This window comes from Erpetoichthys calabaricus, chromosome 9 (genome assembly GCF_900747795.2).
Source record: "Erpetoichthys calabaricus chromosome 9, fErpCal1.3, whole genome shotgun sequence".
Taxonomy (NCBI): domain Eukaryota; kingdom Metazoa; phylum Chordata; class Cladistia; order Polypteriformes; family Polypteridae; genus Erpetoichthys; species Erpetoichthys calabaricus.
In genome coordinates, this window is record NC_041402.2 from 46611209 (window position 1) to 46631225 (window position 20017).

Genomic DNA, 20017 nt, shown 5'->3' on the forward strand with positions numbered 1-20017 from the left:
AGGAGAGTGCTGGCCCGTTATCTAAAGTGATTAACATAAAATAACATTCTCAGACCCCCTTAATCCAATTCTGGGTCTTACAGAGTTACAGCCTATTTGGCAACACTGGGAGCAAAGCAGTAAATAACCTCTGACACAGCACCTATCAATCACAGTGTCTACTGACACACATTTTCACATTCACGTAGGGCCAGATTGGAATCACTAGTTAACCTAACCTGCATTTGGGGATTTGGGAAACTCAGACAGACATGGGGAGAATGTGCAAAGTTCCACATGGACAATGAGTGGAAGTGGGATTTGAATCCACTTTTTATTTTTGTTCTTGATTGATTGATTGATTGATTGATTGGTTAATTGCAAAAACCCTTTAGAATTGCATGTTGTGTTTGGTTTTTTGAGCATTCGTTAATGCTTCAGTCTTGCAGGTCCTACAATATAGCTGGATTTGTCTCTTCAGAGAAACAAGAATATGATTGCTTTAGATCTGAATGGTGCTAAGTAACCATTTGGGAGCAACAGTGTTAAGTAAGAGTGCCATTGTCAGCAATTTATGAACAATTAATTAACAATTGTTTTTAATTGATAAAATACAGACTCCAAAAATATTAATATTGCACACAAATTTAAGAACTTTGCTAGACAACAAAATATTAATGTATGCATACATGCAAAAATAATTTATTGGAGAAGCTTAATTCAATCATGTGTAAAAAATCCACATCAGTAAATCAAGTAATTCAAACTCAATTCACATGAGTTATTCTAACCATAATGGATGGAATTAGGTACACATAGCTTGTTTGAATTACTCAGACTTATTTTTATTAATAAATGTGAACATAGAACAGTTTTGTTAAATCAAATCTCTGAATGTTAACAAAATTTAAAAATATGCTGACTGCACACTCTTGCATTACATTATAACTTCCTGTAAGTCAAGCAAATCCAAAAATCAAACATTTGTTTTTAGAAAATTTATTTTCCCATTTTAATTACCTGACAAGTCGTCTGATCACTGAACATAACCACATCATTATTAAACGATATTATCAAATCACACCGTAAGACGGGTCAAGAACTATACTATAAATAGATAAATAAAATAGGTACGTGAATAGATAGTAATAATTTGAAATAGATAGTAATACATAAATAACAACAACTAATAATAAAAACAGAAGTAACAGTGTAACACATGCACTGCATATATTTTGCTGTTGCATTTTGTTGAAGGCTATTATTATGTGGATGTTTCTGTGAATAACACACTTGATGTCAAGTATGACGAGTACAAATTAAACTGAACGATACACTTATACCTTTACTTATGCTGGACTACTGCATATTTAATATTACATTTTATATTTACTTATTAGGATCAACAGTTGTGCTAAAAACAGATTTGCATAATTCTTAACTAGCATGTATACCTTTAAATTAATACATAGTTAACACTAAATAATGCAGTCATAATTTCAAAGTGCAGCCCATTCTTTTTCATAATTTCGCGGCAGATGAAGTAGCGCACATCTTCTGATTTCGTGATGCTAACAGATTTTTTAGTAAGAAAAGCTAAAAGTCGCTTTTGTATTTTTGGGTGTCAGTTATATTATGCAAAACTTTACTGTTTATATCTGGCGCACAGATACGTTACCTCGGTAGCGTTTACGTGATGCCGAATAGGATGAGAGACGACCTGCGTATGAAGAACGCGATGTTTGTTCCTGTTTGTCGCCCACTGCTGGCGAAATAATGAACTGTTCTTGGCGACCCTGCTTTAAAATGCGGCATCAGAAACGCGAAGGTTGCATTAAAGTTAGAGGAATGGCTTCGAGTTTCTGTCAGGAAATTCTCCAGCTCGGATTACACGATGAGGCCAGACATGTATAGTTTCTGCATTGTTCGGATTATCACGAGATCACGGATTTTATAAATGCTTGTCAAGCGATGGCATCAATTATTCACTACGTAGGAGAGCTCCCCTCGGCTCGTGATGAAGGAGTGTGCACATTTTTTAAACGTCCGGCTTACTTCAACTAATAAGCAGGAGCCTCCTGTCCAGCAGTGCGTCCTGTTCCACGATGTCTGGGAGGCGACGTGGGCGCTGCTACTAGTCGCCCTCGTCGCTCTCCTGGTGGTGCTGGCCATGCGCTTCAAGCGGAACACTAGAGCACACGAGCCCAGAGGGGAGGCATTCTCAAACAGCGGTCAAGACGGGGCACAGGTGGGCAGCCAACAAGTGAGTTACGCCGTGCTGGGAAGTTCGAAAACGGACTTGTCATTGTTGAGGTTAAGGGTTTGCTTAATCGTTATGACAACTGACGATTATTTGCAGAATAAAGAAAAAACTGCATTTAAAAAAATCCTGTTCGTTAATCCCCTACACGAGGAGGACACCCCTTTATATTCATATTAAAAGATAAAGACCCGCTCCACCACAGCGACATCCCCATCATCTTCACACCCTGCAACTGTTTGCTGTTGGCCCACTATATTGTAATTCATCATTTTAAGAAATCCGTACGATCTGGCTAGTTTTGTTATTGTTTAATGTTTACTTGAAGAAACGCATTATTGGAATGACCGCCACAGGAAGGAATAAAACACAAATGGAGAACTACAACATTGATATTAAATTTTAGCAGATATTGTATATAAAACGATTTTCACGTCACACTGATCGTTGTTAGAGTTAGGGGCAAGTGACTTGACCTACCTAGTGGCTCAGATTGGGGATAAAACCCTTAACTTTGTGGTAAAGTACATTCGTTAACAACAACGTTTAACAGTCTTCATCGAGTCTTTAATTAAGGACGCTTGTGTCCGCATCTGCTCAGTTCAACAGGGAAGGTAAAGATAATGACGTCCACCCACTTTCCAAACCCAACTGTCTAGCATTAATGCCACAGACAGTCAGAAATTAAAATCATCCAACTATTCATGTTCTAATCAGTTTATCAAGTTCAGGGACAAAGGAAACAGGCGCTTATCACAGTACCCGAGTTTGGAGAGAGTAGTAAGGCTGTATATGGTGGTAATGAGCTGGAAGTCATACATACCCTCACCAACTCAGAACGCTGGTTTCCAGTGCAAGCTTGAAATAGTCCTTTAATCTGTTTGCAATCATATTACACAATTTTAATAAAACTCTGAGATGAACCCAACCTGAAAAAAATGAAGTGCTTTTCACAACATAAGATGTTCCATGAATCAAGGAAATTTATGAAAATCTTAATTTCTATGTTGTATAATAGAAACAAAGTAGTTGTAAGTTTTGTTCCAAATAATTTATTTTGTAATCTTCTGATATTAGTTTTACTATGCTTTTACATATATTTTTTTATGAAACCATTGAAACACTACTTCCTTATGGCACCTGAATCCTAGATTCAAATCATGGTCTAGACACTGAACATATGGATCTGAAAGTCTTTGTGGATTTTTTCTCACAGTACTCTGTTTTCTATCCACATCCCAATACCTACAGGTTGAATAAATTGGTGACCCTAAGTTGGCCCTGTGCCATTGTTCTGCAATTGACTGGCACCCCATGCCCATATGATTTCTGATGTTATCCCTATGCTTCCATGATGGATTATATAGTTCATACAACCCTGGACTAGATTAACCAGGTTTAATAATGAATGGATGTTTGGAGTAGTATGGACATCCAAATTCAGAATTTGTCAAGGTGACACCTTACTGTTGATGCCATAAAAAAAGAACTGATTTTTATGACAGTTCTTACCAGTCACATTTATTATGTTCAGTAGGTTTATTATCAGTGAGAGCTCCACTTATTTGTACATTTGCATTACCAGCAAGAGGTTTTGATTGTAACAATTTAGATATGGAACTTATTTCATGGTGCAAATATGAATGAATCTTTGGTTAAAGACAGTTATTGATAATTTGTTTTAAATTTATATATCTATATTATCCATCTATTTTTATTGAGCCTGATTTTTGTCATCATGGGGCAGTGGGCACTATAAATTTCTAATTGTATTCAATGGAATAGACATATTCTGTAGGTAACTGAATAAATAATCTAATATTTAGACTGATTTAAGTTATATTCAGTTAAATGATTTTTACTGAGCCGAAAGTTTAATTGTGATTTTAACAAGTTAAAATACTTGCTTATAAATCCTTCCTCATTTTTACAAGAGTAAATAAAAAGGAAATATAATGGAGCAGTAAATAAAAATGGAACACAAGTTGTGCAGTCATTCAGTACATATTGTACCATGCAATGCACACACTGTATAGATAATCATCAATATAAAAATGTACGGTGTACTGCACAAGTATAACATTCAGAGGTAATGGATCACAGTGAGCTACCCAGGGTGCTTTTATTTATTCAGGAATTGGACTGCTTGACACCTTAAGCTCAGCAAGTGCCCTGCATAACTCCCAACAAACTTTGCTATGATTCTGTTTTTTCCCTTGGTTGTAGAGCTTTGTGTTATCCATCCATCCATCCTTTTGTTGATAACAGTGGGGATCCATGTGACATTATCTTTCAGAGGGTATTTAATATTGTGGTTCATTGCAGTTAGTATCCATGATTTTGGATTCTCCAAGAAAACAGAATTCTTGTGGCCGTAGGAGTGGGTTTAAAAGAAATTTTAGGGCTTCACTTTTTTTGTGGTACTTCAACATTGTTTTTGTTTTGACCTATTTAGGTTTCTCCTCTTGGTTTGTTTTGATCTCCCAGTTCTTTAGTGGATTCAATTTTGTTATTTCATATAGGTTCGGAGAAAAGAACTGTAAGACAGACTACCTTTTGTGGCAGTTTAATCCAGATGAGGATAAAAATGGTCCAGAAAATGTCTTACTCCCAAGAAGGACTCCTAGCAGCTACCTTCACAGAGGAACGAACCAGACTTAAATTCTTTAATTAAGCAGGCGAACTCTCAAGAAGTTATTCCCACGGAAGTACCTTTGGGTAAAACATTTGTAACCATTAGCATTTGGGATAAAGTTCTTCTGTGGGTTCCTGCCTCTACTAATTTTGGTAATTCGCAAATTTCTCAAATACCAAAGCACAATGTCTGGTGGAAACAAATGAAATGATAGATAGATAGATAGATAGATAGATAGATAGATAGATAGATAGATAGATAGATAGATAGATAGATAGATAGATAGATAGATAGATAGATAGATAGATAGAGTGTAAACTCGTGTGATATCCGTATTAGATATAGACATTGTTCTGGACTACCTGTGGGCCTTCTTCTACTTTCTCTACCCCCAATCATCTGTGGGAGGAATTAACTGTAATTTTGTTATGCATCTCCCCCATCTCAAGGAGATACAAAAATAATGTCAGTGGTGGTTGGATTTTCTAATTGTGGTCATTTTGTGTATCTGAAAAAGCTACCCATCTCTAGGAAGTTTCGCAGTATATTTATTAAAGAAAGAGTGCAAATTCTAATAGATCCAAAATGTATTACATGCTCAAGATTAGGTATTAAATTGAATTTTACTTCTGGATACCGCACTGAGAGCAATGGTCAGACAGAGCATTTTAATCAAGATTTGGAAGAACAGTTAATGTGCACAGTGAACTCTTTTCAGTTTGACTGTAATTTTGCCCTTGGCAGAGATCTTCAGAAATACGCCCTAGAATTTGTTTTTGGTTTAAACTAACCCTTATCAGTTTCCCTAGAGTGATCTCAATTCTGCCTGGGCTTGAGGGGTACTTATCTCAACTGAGAAATAAAACGGAATTAGGTAAGAGACAAACAAAAAATGGTAGGTACCTCTGCTAAACCTTGCTGACCACAGTTGTAGACATGTCTCAGAGTTTTGGGGATTCAGTCTCTGTAATAATAACAATAATTCATTACATGTATATAGTGCTTCTCTCACTTCTCAAAGCAGTACCGCACAGGGAGGGCCTGGGACACGAACCCATGCTCTCCTTACTGCAAGGCAGTAGAGCTACTGCTACATTACCTGTAACTCACGTCAAAATTCACTGGATCTTATAAAAGTCTTGAGAAAATTAGGTTGGTCACATACAGTATAAATTAGCTATTCCTGTCCATTTTAAGACAGATACATATATTACAATATTAAAATATATACATATTTCACGTTCATTGGCTTGAAGCCAATTCAAATGAGCCTTTTTAGGATACATATCGAAGGTGGATGGTGAAAAGGAATATGAAATCCAAGAAATATTGAATTCTTGTAGACTTGGCTGAAAAGTATTATATTTTGTACATTGGCATTGGTACAGCCCTGAGGTCTAGGGTACCTATTCTTGGCTCCAGTTTGTTGCATCATTTCTATTTGTGATATCTTTCCAGGCAAGGTGGCTATGTTTAGAGTTCATGCTTTAAGACAGGGGCCTTGTAATGATTTTTAAGGTTATAATTTCTGTACTTATGGATTTTTGTGATGGTTTTCTTTGTTGTTATTATTCTAGCTGTGCTATCCATCTAGGACAGGCCGAAGTAATCAATTTAGGCCTCAGCATTAATGTTTGTGGTACACAATGCAATGCATATGTCATCATTATATGCCATTTGGTATAGTATTCATATAAGCAATGTTAATGTTTTGAAGTACCATGTGTTGAAATGTCAAATGCAATGCATTTTATTATTGAAAATGTTTGGAAAGTGCCATCTTTTGGAATGCCAAATAAATAGCAACTGGACCGACACTTATCCTTTTATTAAGGTGGATTATTCTGTTATTCTATTTATGTTAATCGCCATCAAGTGACCCCTGAAAGATACATTTAGTGACATCATCTTCTGGAGGGTATTTACATACTCAAGATTTTGGATTCTCTAAAAAAACAAAACATTTGTAGTGCTATTAGTGGGTTTAAAAATACTTTTAGGGCTTTAGACTTTTTACTTTGACATTATCTTTGTTTAATGCAATGCACTGGTGTTTCTCGTTCCTGTTCTTTGACCCCAGCATGGATTTTTCAACTTTAATTTTCATTTTATCATCTTCCAGTCTTTATAAAATTTTTCCTCTCTCTTTTTTCCATTTTTTCAATCAATGGTGTTAGCTCCCAATAAAGATAATCAACAATTGAAGTTAATGTGAGCTGATTGCTTTTTTGTATGTCAAAGTTGCTTGCATGGTGGTTTTCCACAATTCAGCCAATAAGTAACTAGTAAGTAAGAAGGCCTGTGTGTTAGTGAAATTTACAAATGTGTTTTAAATGCAACAACACTCAAAGAATTACATATGTCGACTACAGTTAGCAGTGTTTAACAATGTGTTGATCCTGAGGCCTATATGGTGGTAATAAATAATCCACAACTGGGTCAGCTATTTACAGTAACATGAAATAATCTCTGTTAAACAATCAATATCAAAACTATTACACATAACAATATTGTGACTCCATTGTTACTCCAGTAAATCACCAACTTTAGTGCAGTGGCAATTAATATTATTTTAGCTAGCTTACTGGAAGTTTGGCAAATTTAGAGTTCTAAACAAACGTGCAAGTTCTTCTTCATGCTTTTATTTTTTTCTTTTCTGTGTTCCTAACTGGAGTTGACTTGAAGCTATCTCTCTGCTCGTTAATGGAAAATGATCACAGCAGGTGACAGTCAACAATGTTAACTTGACGATTCCTAAAACAGAATATCACCATTAGCTGGGTCCCACACCACGTTGGTCCTTCGATCGTGAGCCTCATGCACGGTACGTGATGTTTGTATAGGAAGCTCTGACTGACAGGACAGTCTTACAGTCTATGTATGAGGCCAGAGCATTGCAGTCAACTGTAGATCTTTGAAAAATAATAAGAAAATAGGAGGCAGTCTACCCAAGGATGTTTCCTGGCATAAATAATCTAAGCAAGGGGTATCAAACTCAGATCCTGGAGTGCTGCAGTTGTGGCAGGTTTTCATTCCAGACACTTTTTCATTAGTGAAGTATGTTCCAGTAGCAATAATTGGTTAATAATTAAGAAACTGGCCTGGAAAGGAAACCCACAATCACTTGTAGCACCACAGCCAGTAGGGTGTGCCTGGCCCACACAGAAAAGACAGAGGTTCTGCACCTTAGCCTCAAAAAGGTATACAACTTAGATGCCTAAAAGATAAGAATGTTCTTGAATCTAGTACAGGGTTATACAATGTATGGTCAGATTCAACCTGTTGAAGAAAACCATCCAGACCTGGAGCTCCTTGAAAGCCCATTTCCTTTTATAAATTCTTTTCAGTTCAAACCCACAACTACATTGAGATACGATGCAAATTACAATAGACCTACCTATTTGTGCAAAAATAAGGTGGCTATCTGCCAAAAGACATTGTGCTCGAAGGAGCCTGAAAATGTGTCATTGATGTGAACCAATACCTGACTTTCCAGGCACTTCATATATAGATACAATAATAAAAATGATAAATATCACAATGTTATGATGTTAATGGATGAATATTGTTGGGTTCCATTTAAGTTAATCAATTTTGAACTACTTTGTTTTACTGTGTGTTTAAACAATTCTGTATGCATTATGTAATTAGTAATTTATGAAGTTGTAATTGCATTTTACTCATGAATGTTACTGTGCTTTAACCTTACACTCAATGAAGAGTGCTATACAAAAATAAACTAAACTGAATTTAATTATTGTTTACATTTAAAAAGTTTAGAATACTATATTGATTGCTACTGAACTTGCCTAGGGCATTTAACCATTGGTCGTTTCATAATGGAGCTCATAAGCATCAATAATAGACTGTGCTAACTTTCTTATTTTTATAACTCTTTTAAAATCTTTTGTCTTATTTTTGTTTTACCTACTAGCATTTCATCATGGTAGACTAACATGATTCCTTTTTACTATACAGCATTTTTACAGGAGGTTAAAAGCTTCAGGGAAAATACCATTAACAGCATCTTACCCAAATGTCCTCCAACCCATGAAATGCCAAACTGATGGGGAAAAGGATGAAGACTTTGGTGCTCAACTCCTTGCAATACAGATCGAGATCCAAAGGCTTGACCAGCTGGTCACAAAACTTGAAGACAAAAAAAAGAGTTGCGAGAGGCTTGCTGCCAGAGTGACAGAGCTCACTGCCGAAAACGAAGAGCTCAAGCGACGGCTGGCAGAGGCCAGTGGAATAAATGAGAGTCTGAACATAAGGCTTGATGGCTTTGAAAAGTGCAGAGATGAGCTGAAGGATGTGGAAGAGGACATTCAATCGATACTGGGTGAAATGTGTCCAAAAAGCAGCTCATCACAAAAGAGAATAGAAAAATACAATGAGAAAAAGAGTCGTCAAACTGTGAAAGATGTTTTGTGTGAAGCTGAGGTCAAGTACAGATATCTAAAGGAGCATTATGAATTCATCATGAACGAATATGATGCTGTGAAGCAGTACACAAAAACCCTTGAAAAGGACAAGCATGATATAATCTTGGAAAACAAGAGTATGGTGAAACTACTGGATGAAGCTAATGATGCCAAATTGAGACTGCGAGAGGAGCTGAGTGCAATGAAGAAACAGAAGGCTGCAGCTGACTTAAGAAATGAACAGTTGGAGCGAGAGCTCAGAAATATGAGGGAGGCTAAAGTTGCAAAAAGATTAATAAGCAAACATGAGGACCTTGATCTGTTTGCAGGCATCAGCAATACAGTTGCAGTTATGGATCAAAAGTTAAAGACCATGAAACAGGAAGATTTGGGTGAACTTTCTTTCAAAGATGTCGGTTGAGGAGGACAGGCCTCAGAATCTGGTTTGTATGCAGGGGTTTTGTTTTTGAATTTGTTTTGGTGTGGTACTGTGTTGCTGTGGTTAGCACAGGGAGGAATCACCCAGCCAGGGATGAATCACCAAAAGAATGAGCTGGCATTATATCATCTATAGCAGGACAGCTTATAAAAACAGCAACTCTGCACAGTCATGGGTGCTTTTTTCCAACTAGTGTGGCAAAAGGCAAGCAGTCATTTTAAGCATAGCAAGTCACCTCAAAGAGCCAGGTAAGGAGCAGAGAATCAATCTGTTGTGGGGCTTGGCACTAATGCTACACTATAAAGGTGCCTTCAGAGAATGAATTTGCTTATGTAAATAGAAAGCATTTCCACGCTATTAATGTGCCGCTCTATAGTGCACAGAAAGTGTGTCGCATTGTGCAAGCATGTAGTGTGCTGCATAATGTGGCACACAATCTTGCCCCTACCTGAAGAGATGCAGTATGATGAACCTCACCCTGAACCACCAAATGATCAGCCAAATCAGAAAGCATTGCAACTTCGTTTGAATGTAATTCGCAGAATGTGAAAGCAGGTAATTGGATGCAGCATTTATTTTTTAATCTGTGGTCAATATCACATAGTACAGCCCTTATATTCCTTAGTTCATTGGCCATATCTCTTACAGCATCCACTATTGCATTTTGTGACTCCAGAACAGTTTTCGTCAGCACATAGCCAGATGGTCGCCCAGTGGTTTCTGAGGTAGAGGTGTGTGAGAAGCCTTTTCACTTCGACTTTGATATCTGACCACTTGTTTTTACTTTCTCATATATGAAGTACAGTGATCCCTCCTCGATCGCGGGGGTTGCGTTCCAGAACGCCCCAGGAAAGGTGAAAATCCGCAAAGTAAAAACCATATGTTTATATTGTTATTTTTATATATTTTAAGCCCTTATAAACTCTTCCACACTCTTATAAACATTTCCCACACAGTTATACAGCATAAACCCTTTGTATTCTCTTAGATATTAGGTAAGATTCGTTGAAATTATGGATGTAAACACACTGTTTATATACAGTAAAACCTAAATGTTATTTTAAAGATATCGAGCGTCTCCGATATCACATACAGTATGTTACAGCCATTACGATAGACAGGCCACCAGCAATAAATACGTACAATGCAAGAAAAATTGTATACAGTAAAATGTGTGTACAGTGACACTAAACGTACATACATGTACTAAGTACTGCACATAGAAAATTAATTATGGTTACTCACCAACAATGATACGATGACTTGTCCGATAACGATGAGTTTAATTTTACTGCACAACAAAGGAGAGCGTTACAGCTCTTCTAAAGGAGCCTCTTCAGGCGACTGTGTAGCACCGCCGTTGTTCTTCTTCTGGCAGTTTTCAATCCAAATCCCTAAAGCAGATTCCATTCAGACTACCGCCTTATTACGTCCACTTACAACTCGTTTTGTGCCCTGGCTAAAGGACACTGCGGCCGTAGATCTCATATTCTTTTCCTCCTTTTTAAATAAAAAGAACCATGGACTCATTGATGCCGTAATGGCATCCTACAGCGGCGTAGCCGTTCCTTTCCTTCAACATATCCAAAACTTTTACCTTTTCGGCAATTGTTAGCATTTTCCATTGGCGCTTGGGCACGGCCCAGTAGCAGAAACAGATCGTTTTGGAGACAAAATGAAGAGCTTGACTATGCATAAAAGTTAACTCTTTACACAGCGAAAAACAGCGAAACACGTTGATGCTGAATGAGTGAAATGAGATTTCCTGGTTAATGCAAAGCGGAATCGAATTCGGTGCTCTGTCGCTGAGTCAATCAGCACCCAGGAACTTAACTGCATGCTCTGATTGGGTAGCTTCTCAGCCATCCGCCAATAGCGTCCCTTGTATGAAATCAACTTGGCAAACCAACTGAGGAAGCATGTACCAGAAATAAAAAGACCCATTGTCCGCAGAAATCCGTGAACCAGCGAAAAATCCACGATATATATTTAGATATGTTTACATATAAAATCCGCGATAGAGTGAAGCCGTGAAAGTCGAAGCACAATATAGCGAGGGATTACTGTATAGGGAAAGTACTGTAATCGTCCAAAAATTCGAATTTTGACATTTTGATGAATCTCGATGTTTTAGAACTCCCTGACTTTCTCGTATACAAAGTATAGGGAAATTATTGGAATCCTCCAAAAATTCAGTTTTGAGGTTTTGATGAATCTCAACATTTTAGACATACCTGTGTAACTTTTGGGCTACTTCCACTAACCGAAGTGGTACTTTACCTTTTATTCATGCAGCTGCAGAGTCCGATTTATTCAACTTTACTTTACGTTTATAATAAATGTTCAATATATTATTCATTTGATTTTATGTTGATGGTTCTTTAATATACATAATATCTTCTTATATAATACGCTACTGTGGCTGTCCGTTTGTCTGACCAGGATTTTAAATCACCTGTAGCTCGCAAAACATTTGACCTATTGACCTTAAATTTGGTACACATACTGTATACAGTACTACATACAGAGAAAGAGTATGAAAGCTATAAGTCAAGTGTAAATTTTCTAGTAAAAATATAATCATTGTCTTGCGGTTTACTCCTCAAATATCCATCCCCATATCTGAGTATACTTGAAAGTCTATGGGAGGCCACTCCAGATTTTTTATTTCGGGCACTGTACGACTTTCTAAACTTGAAGTTTTGAGTGTCCCTGCCACGGTGTATCATTACACCAATTTTCTTTTGTTGCTTATACAACTACTTAAGCCAACAAATAGTATGTTTTTCCTTGCCTCCACTTTGCATTTGCTGAAATTCTTATTTTTCCCACATGCTTTTGCCATTGTCTTTTGCGCAAACACTGAATGGAAGGGGCTATTTATATTGATTTGCATATTTAAATATTCAAAATTCTGGGATTAGTCAGGGTATGGCTGTAGGCACATGCGTGTGCATTAAATTTCATGTTTGTTGGGAAGTGCATGGAACTTATTGTACGCACAGTTTTATGCATCTGGATTTTTTTGTGCATACTCACATTTCCAGTTTTGTCCGTACACCATGTTTTAGTGTGAATTCTATGCACAGCATTATACAGGGTGGTCCAGATCTAATTATGGAACTGTTCGTCTGACAACCGTTTTCCCACCATTTTGGAATGCAGGGCAGCTGCTGCCATCTATTCGGCAACAAAAATAATTTTAAGTGAAATCTCTATGTGCAGGGCAGGTGCTGTGAATTCTCTATGTAATAAACTTAAGTTATAGCGTAAAGAAAATTGCATAATTAGATCTGGACCACATGAGGCTCCTGGTTATTTTGGGAAGATTTTTGACTTCCCAGGATCCTACAAAGAGCAAGTTTATAAAATACATTTTTTGTGATTTTCACCATGCACTGTTCAGTTAAAAAAGGGTTTTGGGCACCTTCATATTCATAAGAACATAAGAAATTTAACAAATGAGTGGAGATCATTCAGTCCGTCATGTTCGTTTGTTTAGCTAATATCTAAGCTGTCCCAATGCCTCATCAATACTTTTTAAAGGTTGGAAACATTTCTGCTTCAACCACAGGTACAGGGCTCAGTAGTTTGTTTCAGATTTCCACAACTCTTTATGTAAAGAAGTGCTTCCTGGCTTCAGTCCTAAATGCACATCCCCTTAATTTCTACCGGTGTCTTGTAGTTCATGGTACACTGTTATGTTGAAATAATTCAGCTGAATCTACTTTATCAATGCCTTTGAGAATTTTGAAGGCTCGGATTAGGTCCTGTGGGCAGCACGGTGGCGCAGTGGGTAGCACTGCTGCCTCACAGTTAGGAGACCCGGGTTCGCTTCCTGGGTCCTCCTTGTGTGGAGTTTGCATGTTTTCCCCGTGTCTGCATGGGTTTCCTCCGGGTACTCTGGTTTCCTCCCACAGTCCAAAGATAGATGCAGGTTAGGTGCATTGGTGATTCTAAATTGTCCCTAGTGTGTGCTTGGTGTGTGTGTGTGTGCGCCCTGCGGTGGCCTGCCTGGGGTTTGTTTCCTGCCTTGCGCCCTGTGTTGGCTGGGATTAATAATAATAATAATTCATTACATTTATATAGCGCTTTTCTCAGTACTCAAAGCGCTATCCACACAGCTCCAGCAGACCCCCGTGACCCTGTAGTTAGGATATAGCGGGTTGGATGATGGATGGATTAGGTCCCCACATAGTCTCCTCTATTCGAGGGTAAACAGGTTTAATTTTCTGAGTATGTTGGAGTAGGAAATTAGGTCAGGTAACTGGCTAAATCCTCCACACATTTATGACCAAACTGATAAGACTACATAAATTTACATAGTAAATGGGATGACTCAATGTAAACACATGTTAGTAAATTTAAAGCAATCGTGACACAGTGGAATTTAAAAGGACTGCCATTGTAGCTCATCGAGTAGTGCTGCTGGCTTTCACATCCAAGAGCCAGAGTCTAATGCATCTAATGTACTCCAGTTTGCTTAAATGTTCCAAAGGTGCATATGCCAAGTGCATGGTCTTATTGCAACTTGTGAGAGACTGGAGTTTCTTTATTGCATCTAATCAAACACTATAAGTGGTTTGTTTGATTTATCTAATGTGTATAAAGCTATCCTATATTTTTTTAATCCACATGCTTAACTTGGGGCAGTGAGCTATTGGCTAACCCAGCAGCACAGGCTATTAGGCAGAGAGCAACCCTGCAAAGGATGTTTGTCAATCACAAGGCATTTTTTTGCATACCCACATTCATACTGGATGAATTCGCCATATAGGTGGACACAAACTAAACAAAGAATTTCATCTGTTTGAAAATTCATGCTTTGGAGTAACTGCAGAAAGGGACCAGCGGGAGGAAACTTTATTTTTTATGGCTCTGTCTCTCTTAGACAGGTGTTGTTACTGCCTTTTTAATTTGTGGACGGTAATATGATCATTTTGCCTACACGTACGTTGTTATTTTTAGCGTTTGCTTGCAATGCGTCTGATAGTTCCATGCGCAGATCTTGTTGATGTAATCAGATAGTTGAGACGCACGCCCTCTGTTTTAACATACGTATCTACGACGTAATGTTGGAATAGTTTGCTGCTGGAGTGCAAAATACTAAATGTATTCCTCATTGCTAATCTGTATGCGTAAAATTGGCATTGAGTAAGCCTTATTCGCTTGGCGGTTCTTTTATCGGGAACACATTGTAAATCTTTGTGCAAGCCAATGTCTCCGTAAGGGAATAAAAGTGGGTAAACCATAGGATCGCAATTCATATTGAGCATGGAAATCTGTTTACAGGAGTTGCCTATGGGATAGATGCAAATGTCCCTTTCGGCAGGCGTTTCACCATCTTCTTCGATGAAAATCGCTGCAATGTCGGGGCATTGTATCGTCGTAAATCCTGCCTAGGGTTTTCCTTGAAAACCATTCGTACAGATGCTGTTGGATTGGACTGAGCGATTTCATGCATGTGTTTGTATGATTTTGCGAAGGGGTTGATGGTTTTGAGCATGGAATCTAGTGGGAGAAGTACATTTTCGCTGCATGCAGAGTTTGCTTTATTTTGTAAATGTACTTCAGTAGCTTGCGCTGTGTCAAAAACATACAACTATCCATATCCTGGAGAGGTAGAAGTGTTAGCATATAGTGGAGAGATTTGGTGATAAATCTGCCCGTGTATTTTAAAACAGTATGGTCCGTGGCCAGGAGTTTGAGTTACAGTGTCTCTGCACCCATGGAAGCAAACACTAGAGAAGAGTTGTATTCTCAAATGTGTTCACGATAATTTTTAGCTTTTGATGTTTGCTGTGTAAGAAGCTGTTGTAAAGACACAGGTGGCTCCCGCAAAGGTGGTAATGCTACTTTACCATTGTGGCAGCACCTCGAGTACTTGTTGGATATATTACGCTCAGCAGGCCAGTATAGTGCATGACATGGAAGACGACGAATAGGAATTGTGAAATGCCGTGTCAGCTGCGTGTGGGTGGGACCAGTTTTGAAGTGGAAGCCGGACGAACCAGGAGAGAAATATATAGTAGCTCAAACCTTCAACAACTTGCATGTCATCCCCCTTCAAGGGAGTGCAACAAATCTGCTAGTATAAAGAATCAGTATCTTGGCTTGGGAGTCACTTCGTTCAGTTGATTGTAGTATAGTAGTACAATCTAGCCTGTTGTCACTGGCTCATCCAAAAACAATTATCTAATGTGATCTACCCAGCCATTCAATCAGTTCAGGACTGTGAGGACTAAAATCTGTTCTATGCAAGTTTGGATATATGACAGGAAGCAATCCTGAACTATTCAGAGCATAACCACATATGCAACCACCAAAAGCAAATCTGGATGTCTTTAGGATAAACATGCCAGAGGTAGAAATTACAAACTACATACAGTCTGAGAATTGGATTTGAAGAGTCTTCAAAGAGCTGTAAGGCAAAGCTAACCAGTGGGCCACCATGCTGCTACTTATGTAATGGCTTTGAATTTTTTGGTCTTAAGTTTTGATGTGACAACTTGAGATGGTACAGTGAAAAAAATATTTGCTCTTAAGTATTTTTTATTTGAAAGGGTAGCCTTATAATTAAAGTGAATGTAAGGTGGGGTTGAACATTCTACAGTATAATTAATCTGTCCATTATCAATTTCATATTAAGGTTAGAGGGATATGGGGCCCATATCAGCAGGACTGTATGCCAGGTAAGACCAACCCTTGAACAGAGGCACACACTTCTGCATGCTTGGAATTGTAAATTGTACTAAAACTAGACATTAAGCCCGTTACAATAACGGGTGCTAGAACAGTAGTCCATAAACATTAGTAGGAACAGTCTATATTAAATGGCAAGGGACTTTTTACCTCATTAAATTTTTTCCGTAAAATGCCTGTAATTTTCTCTGACAGTAATACTGGCTTTGCTGTCCGTAATATGCGTTTAATTTTCTGTCACAACAGTGGGCAATCAGCAGATTCTCCCCAGCAACTGATGTAATGTGCGCGAAAATAAATCTACTTTTACTTTACACTTCACCGGGTCAAGCTTCTTAATCGCAAATCTGACATCCTGAGTGAACACTTGCACAACAATGGAGAAGCTGGTCTCCGCGTCTCAGTACCCGATTGGATTTTTTGTGTTTTAGGTCTTACCTCATTTACTGAAATCCGATTGGATCTTCTGTGTGATATTTTATAGGTCCTGCCCTCTATGTCTTGTGTGACGCGTCAGGCAGCCTTTGAAACATCGCACCGTGCCCCGCATATGCGCACTTCACCAGAAGACACACACACACACACACACACGGACACTGGACGCACACAGGGGTTTTATTAAAGAGGATGTATATATTTAGGAGTTGCCATTCTTTTTGCAACTTAGTAAATATTTCTGACATTAAAATACTTCATTTATGCTATACATTGCCAAGCAGTGGAACAATGACTGGAACTGTCACCTCATAGCTCTGCAGTCCTGACTCAAAAATCCGGGACCAAGGTCAGCTTAATTGGAATATGCTCTCTCTCTCAGTGTTTTGTGGGCTTTTCTACAGGTACTCTGATTTTTATACATCTAAAAGACATGCAGGTTATTGGCAACTTTCATTCTGAATGGGCTAAGTGGGTTTAAAAGAGATTGATTTGCAACAGCCAATTCTAATAATGCATGCCACTGAATGCTGTGCACAAGTTTTCTTAGTGATGAAATCAGTCTGACATAATAACTTAATACTCAAGGCACTTGTTAGTGAGGTAATGAGTTATCTTTGAATTCACGGAGGGATGTTCAGGATGGTCTTACTGTAAAAGCTTAAAAGGAACTCAGTGGGAGAGAGAGAAGAGTGAGATACTTTGTTCATGAAACAAAACATATTTTATTAGTTAATAAAATGACATGTCATAGTTAATTCTTTTGTGTTATTTACAGTTCCTCCTGTGTACATTGGGATAAATTTTTGGGTAATCCTTTTTGCCTCTATGACCAAAGACACAGGTGTTGGCAAAATGTATTGGAGTGTGCTGAGCCTGGTATGATTTCCTACAGTGACATGCTCCAGGTCCCTTGTCACCCAAACTTAGATAAAATGGATATGAATTATCTGGTTGTATTTATGAAACCCAGGACTGGGATTTACTTTGCTATTTAATTTTACTTTAAGCACCGCATTGGTTTAATAAAGGTCACTAATTTGTTTGGGTTCTGAATTTATGGAGTCTTCAGCTCAAATATTGGTGGTAGTCAAGGCAGACATGTTTGTTATTTAAAAAAATATAGGCAAGTCTGAGTTATATACAATTATAGGAAAGTTGTATCTGCAGTTAATATCCTTATATTCTTTTTCTGAAATTGCAGATGGAGTATAATACTTGCCTGAGCTGTTCCACAGACCGTGTCGCCCATAAGCATGAAGCCTTGTACGAACAGAGATCTGCTCCTAAGAGCATGATCATGTGGAAGGCCATGTGAGACCCCACCTGGAGACAGAAAACTTTAAAGCCAAGGTAAATTCTCATTCTATTTAAAATCAGCTGGCAATTCTAATATTCATACCATTCAGAAAATATTCAGATCCCTTCACTTAACATTTTGTTATGTTGCAGCCTTATGCTAACATCTGGAAACTTTGTTTATATTTTTAATCTATACAGAATTGCTGACCACACTTCATCAGAGAAGGATCACAAAAAGAAACCTGAAGAGAGTCAGTAGGCCAGTCATCTCTGGCTGTGGAAGGTCCCTGGCTATGCTTCATGTTATCACCAACCATTGGCATCCAATGATAGAGCGACAAAATCCCAAGTGCATTCAGTCATTTCATCCATGTTCCAGTTATGTTTTCCTGATCATGAGCCATCCAAATCACAAACATCATGGTGCATAATAAAGCCAACTTCAACATATTTGTCTTTGCATCTTCATTTCTTAGGGTGCTAGGATACATTTTCTAGATTTTATTTAAATCACTTTTTAAATTTAAATCTAACTAGTAAAACTCTGACCTCTGGTACTTGAGGAAGCGCATGTCAGGAAACAACACCGCGGGTCACTCTGATGAAGTTGCTGCAATATCCTTCACAACCACCTCAAGTCACTATTTTTTCCTGACAGACAGGTCTCGCACCTTCACGGCTATTTTTTATTCGCCAGTCATGTTGTGTGGCCATTCCATCACTGAATGTATAAAAATCTCCTAAGCCAAATAACATGGTGGAAGAAGCCTGTAACTCCATTTCTTTGGTCATGCATGAGCTTCTGTCATATTGGGAGTATGACTAGCATTTGCAATAACAACTGGTCAGCTTGTGCAATGGGCTTCAATGGCAGCAGAGCTCACCTCGGTTTTTTACATATCAGCAATGTGGCATGCTGTGAAAGTAACGGCAGGCTGGACACATTGGAGGCTAGGGCTGCTATTCTTCTTCATATCACGTAATCAACTTCTTAAATTTGCTGCTCTTTTTTTCCTTTCATGTCACCTTATTAATTAATTTTTCCTCTGTAGTTTGCTATAAGAAACATGCAAACTGATAACTTTGTGGACATTCCAGCAACAACACTGTTTCATCAATGTGTCTTCTATCATATGCTTTCAATCAAGATCAAGGTTGTACACACAGTGGTTTTGCGAATGATTTTGTGACATAGAGACACAACCCTTAGCATTTTATATATTGATCGTCTCATTTTCTGAATCTTATGTGGTAAGAAAACAAACAATGAACACCAGAGCTTTCCTTACTTCTCATCAGACCAGCCAAAGAAAAAACCTCTCCAGGGTATTGTGGAATGTAGACCCCAATGACATGGCTGGGCACTGTATGTAAAATCGACCAGTCACAATGGAGGCATTCTATTGTGAAACTGTTTCAACATACACAAAAATGTTTTGTTTTATGAGCACTGAGGAGTAACTTTCTCAGGTTCATGTTTGAAACCTTAAAACCCTTTTTACTCTCTCATTTTATATGCCTATAACTATGTCTTGCTTAGTCAAAATTCATAGTAGAAACATATCTAATTCACATTTCCATCTGTCCAATATCAAACCAATTTAATCCACTTTTAAAGATAAAAAATTAGAATTACAGGTATGTTCAATTTTTTGAAAAGTTAAAACTACATTTAGATTGATGTTTCAACCACGTTAAAAGATAGCTGTACATCTATACTTGGATTAGTTAAAACGTATATACAGATATCTTTGACATAAATATCTACACACCACTTAGATTGATGTTTCAACCACGTTAAAAGATAGCTGTACATCTATACTTGGATTAGTTAAAACGTA

At 37.9% G+C, this 20017-nt stretch overlaps 1 protein-coding gene across 1 annotated transcript; it reads left to right on the forward strand.

Moving 5' to 3' along the window:
* The first annotated feature begins 1652 nt into the window (after positions 1 to 1652).
* LOC127529114 (puff II/9-1 protein-like) lies at positions 1653 to 18626 on the forward strand. The gene is made up of 4 exons (XM_051931653.1): positions 1653 to 2242; positions 8853 to 9741; positions 18079 to 18227; positions 18375 to 18626. Exons 1-2 carry the CDS (start codon positions 1997 to 1999, stop codon positions 9717 to 9719), a joined length of 1113 nt encoding a protein of 370 aa, XP_051787613.1. The 5' UTR covers positions 1653 to 1996; the 3' UTR covers positions 9720 to 9741; positions 18079 to 18227; positions 18375 to 18626.
* The last annotated feature ends 1391 nt before the right edge of the window (positions 18627 to 20017 follow it).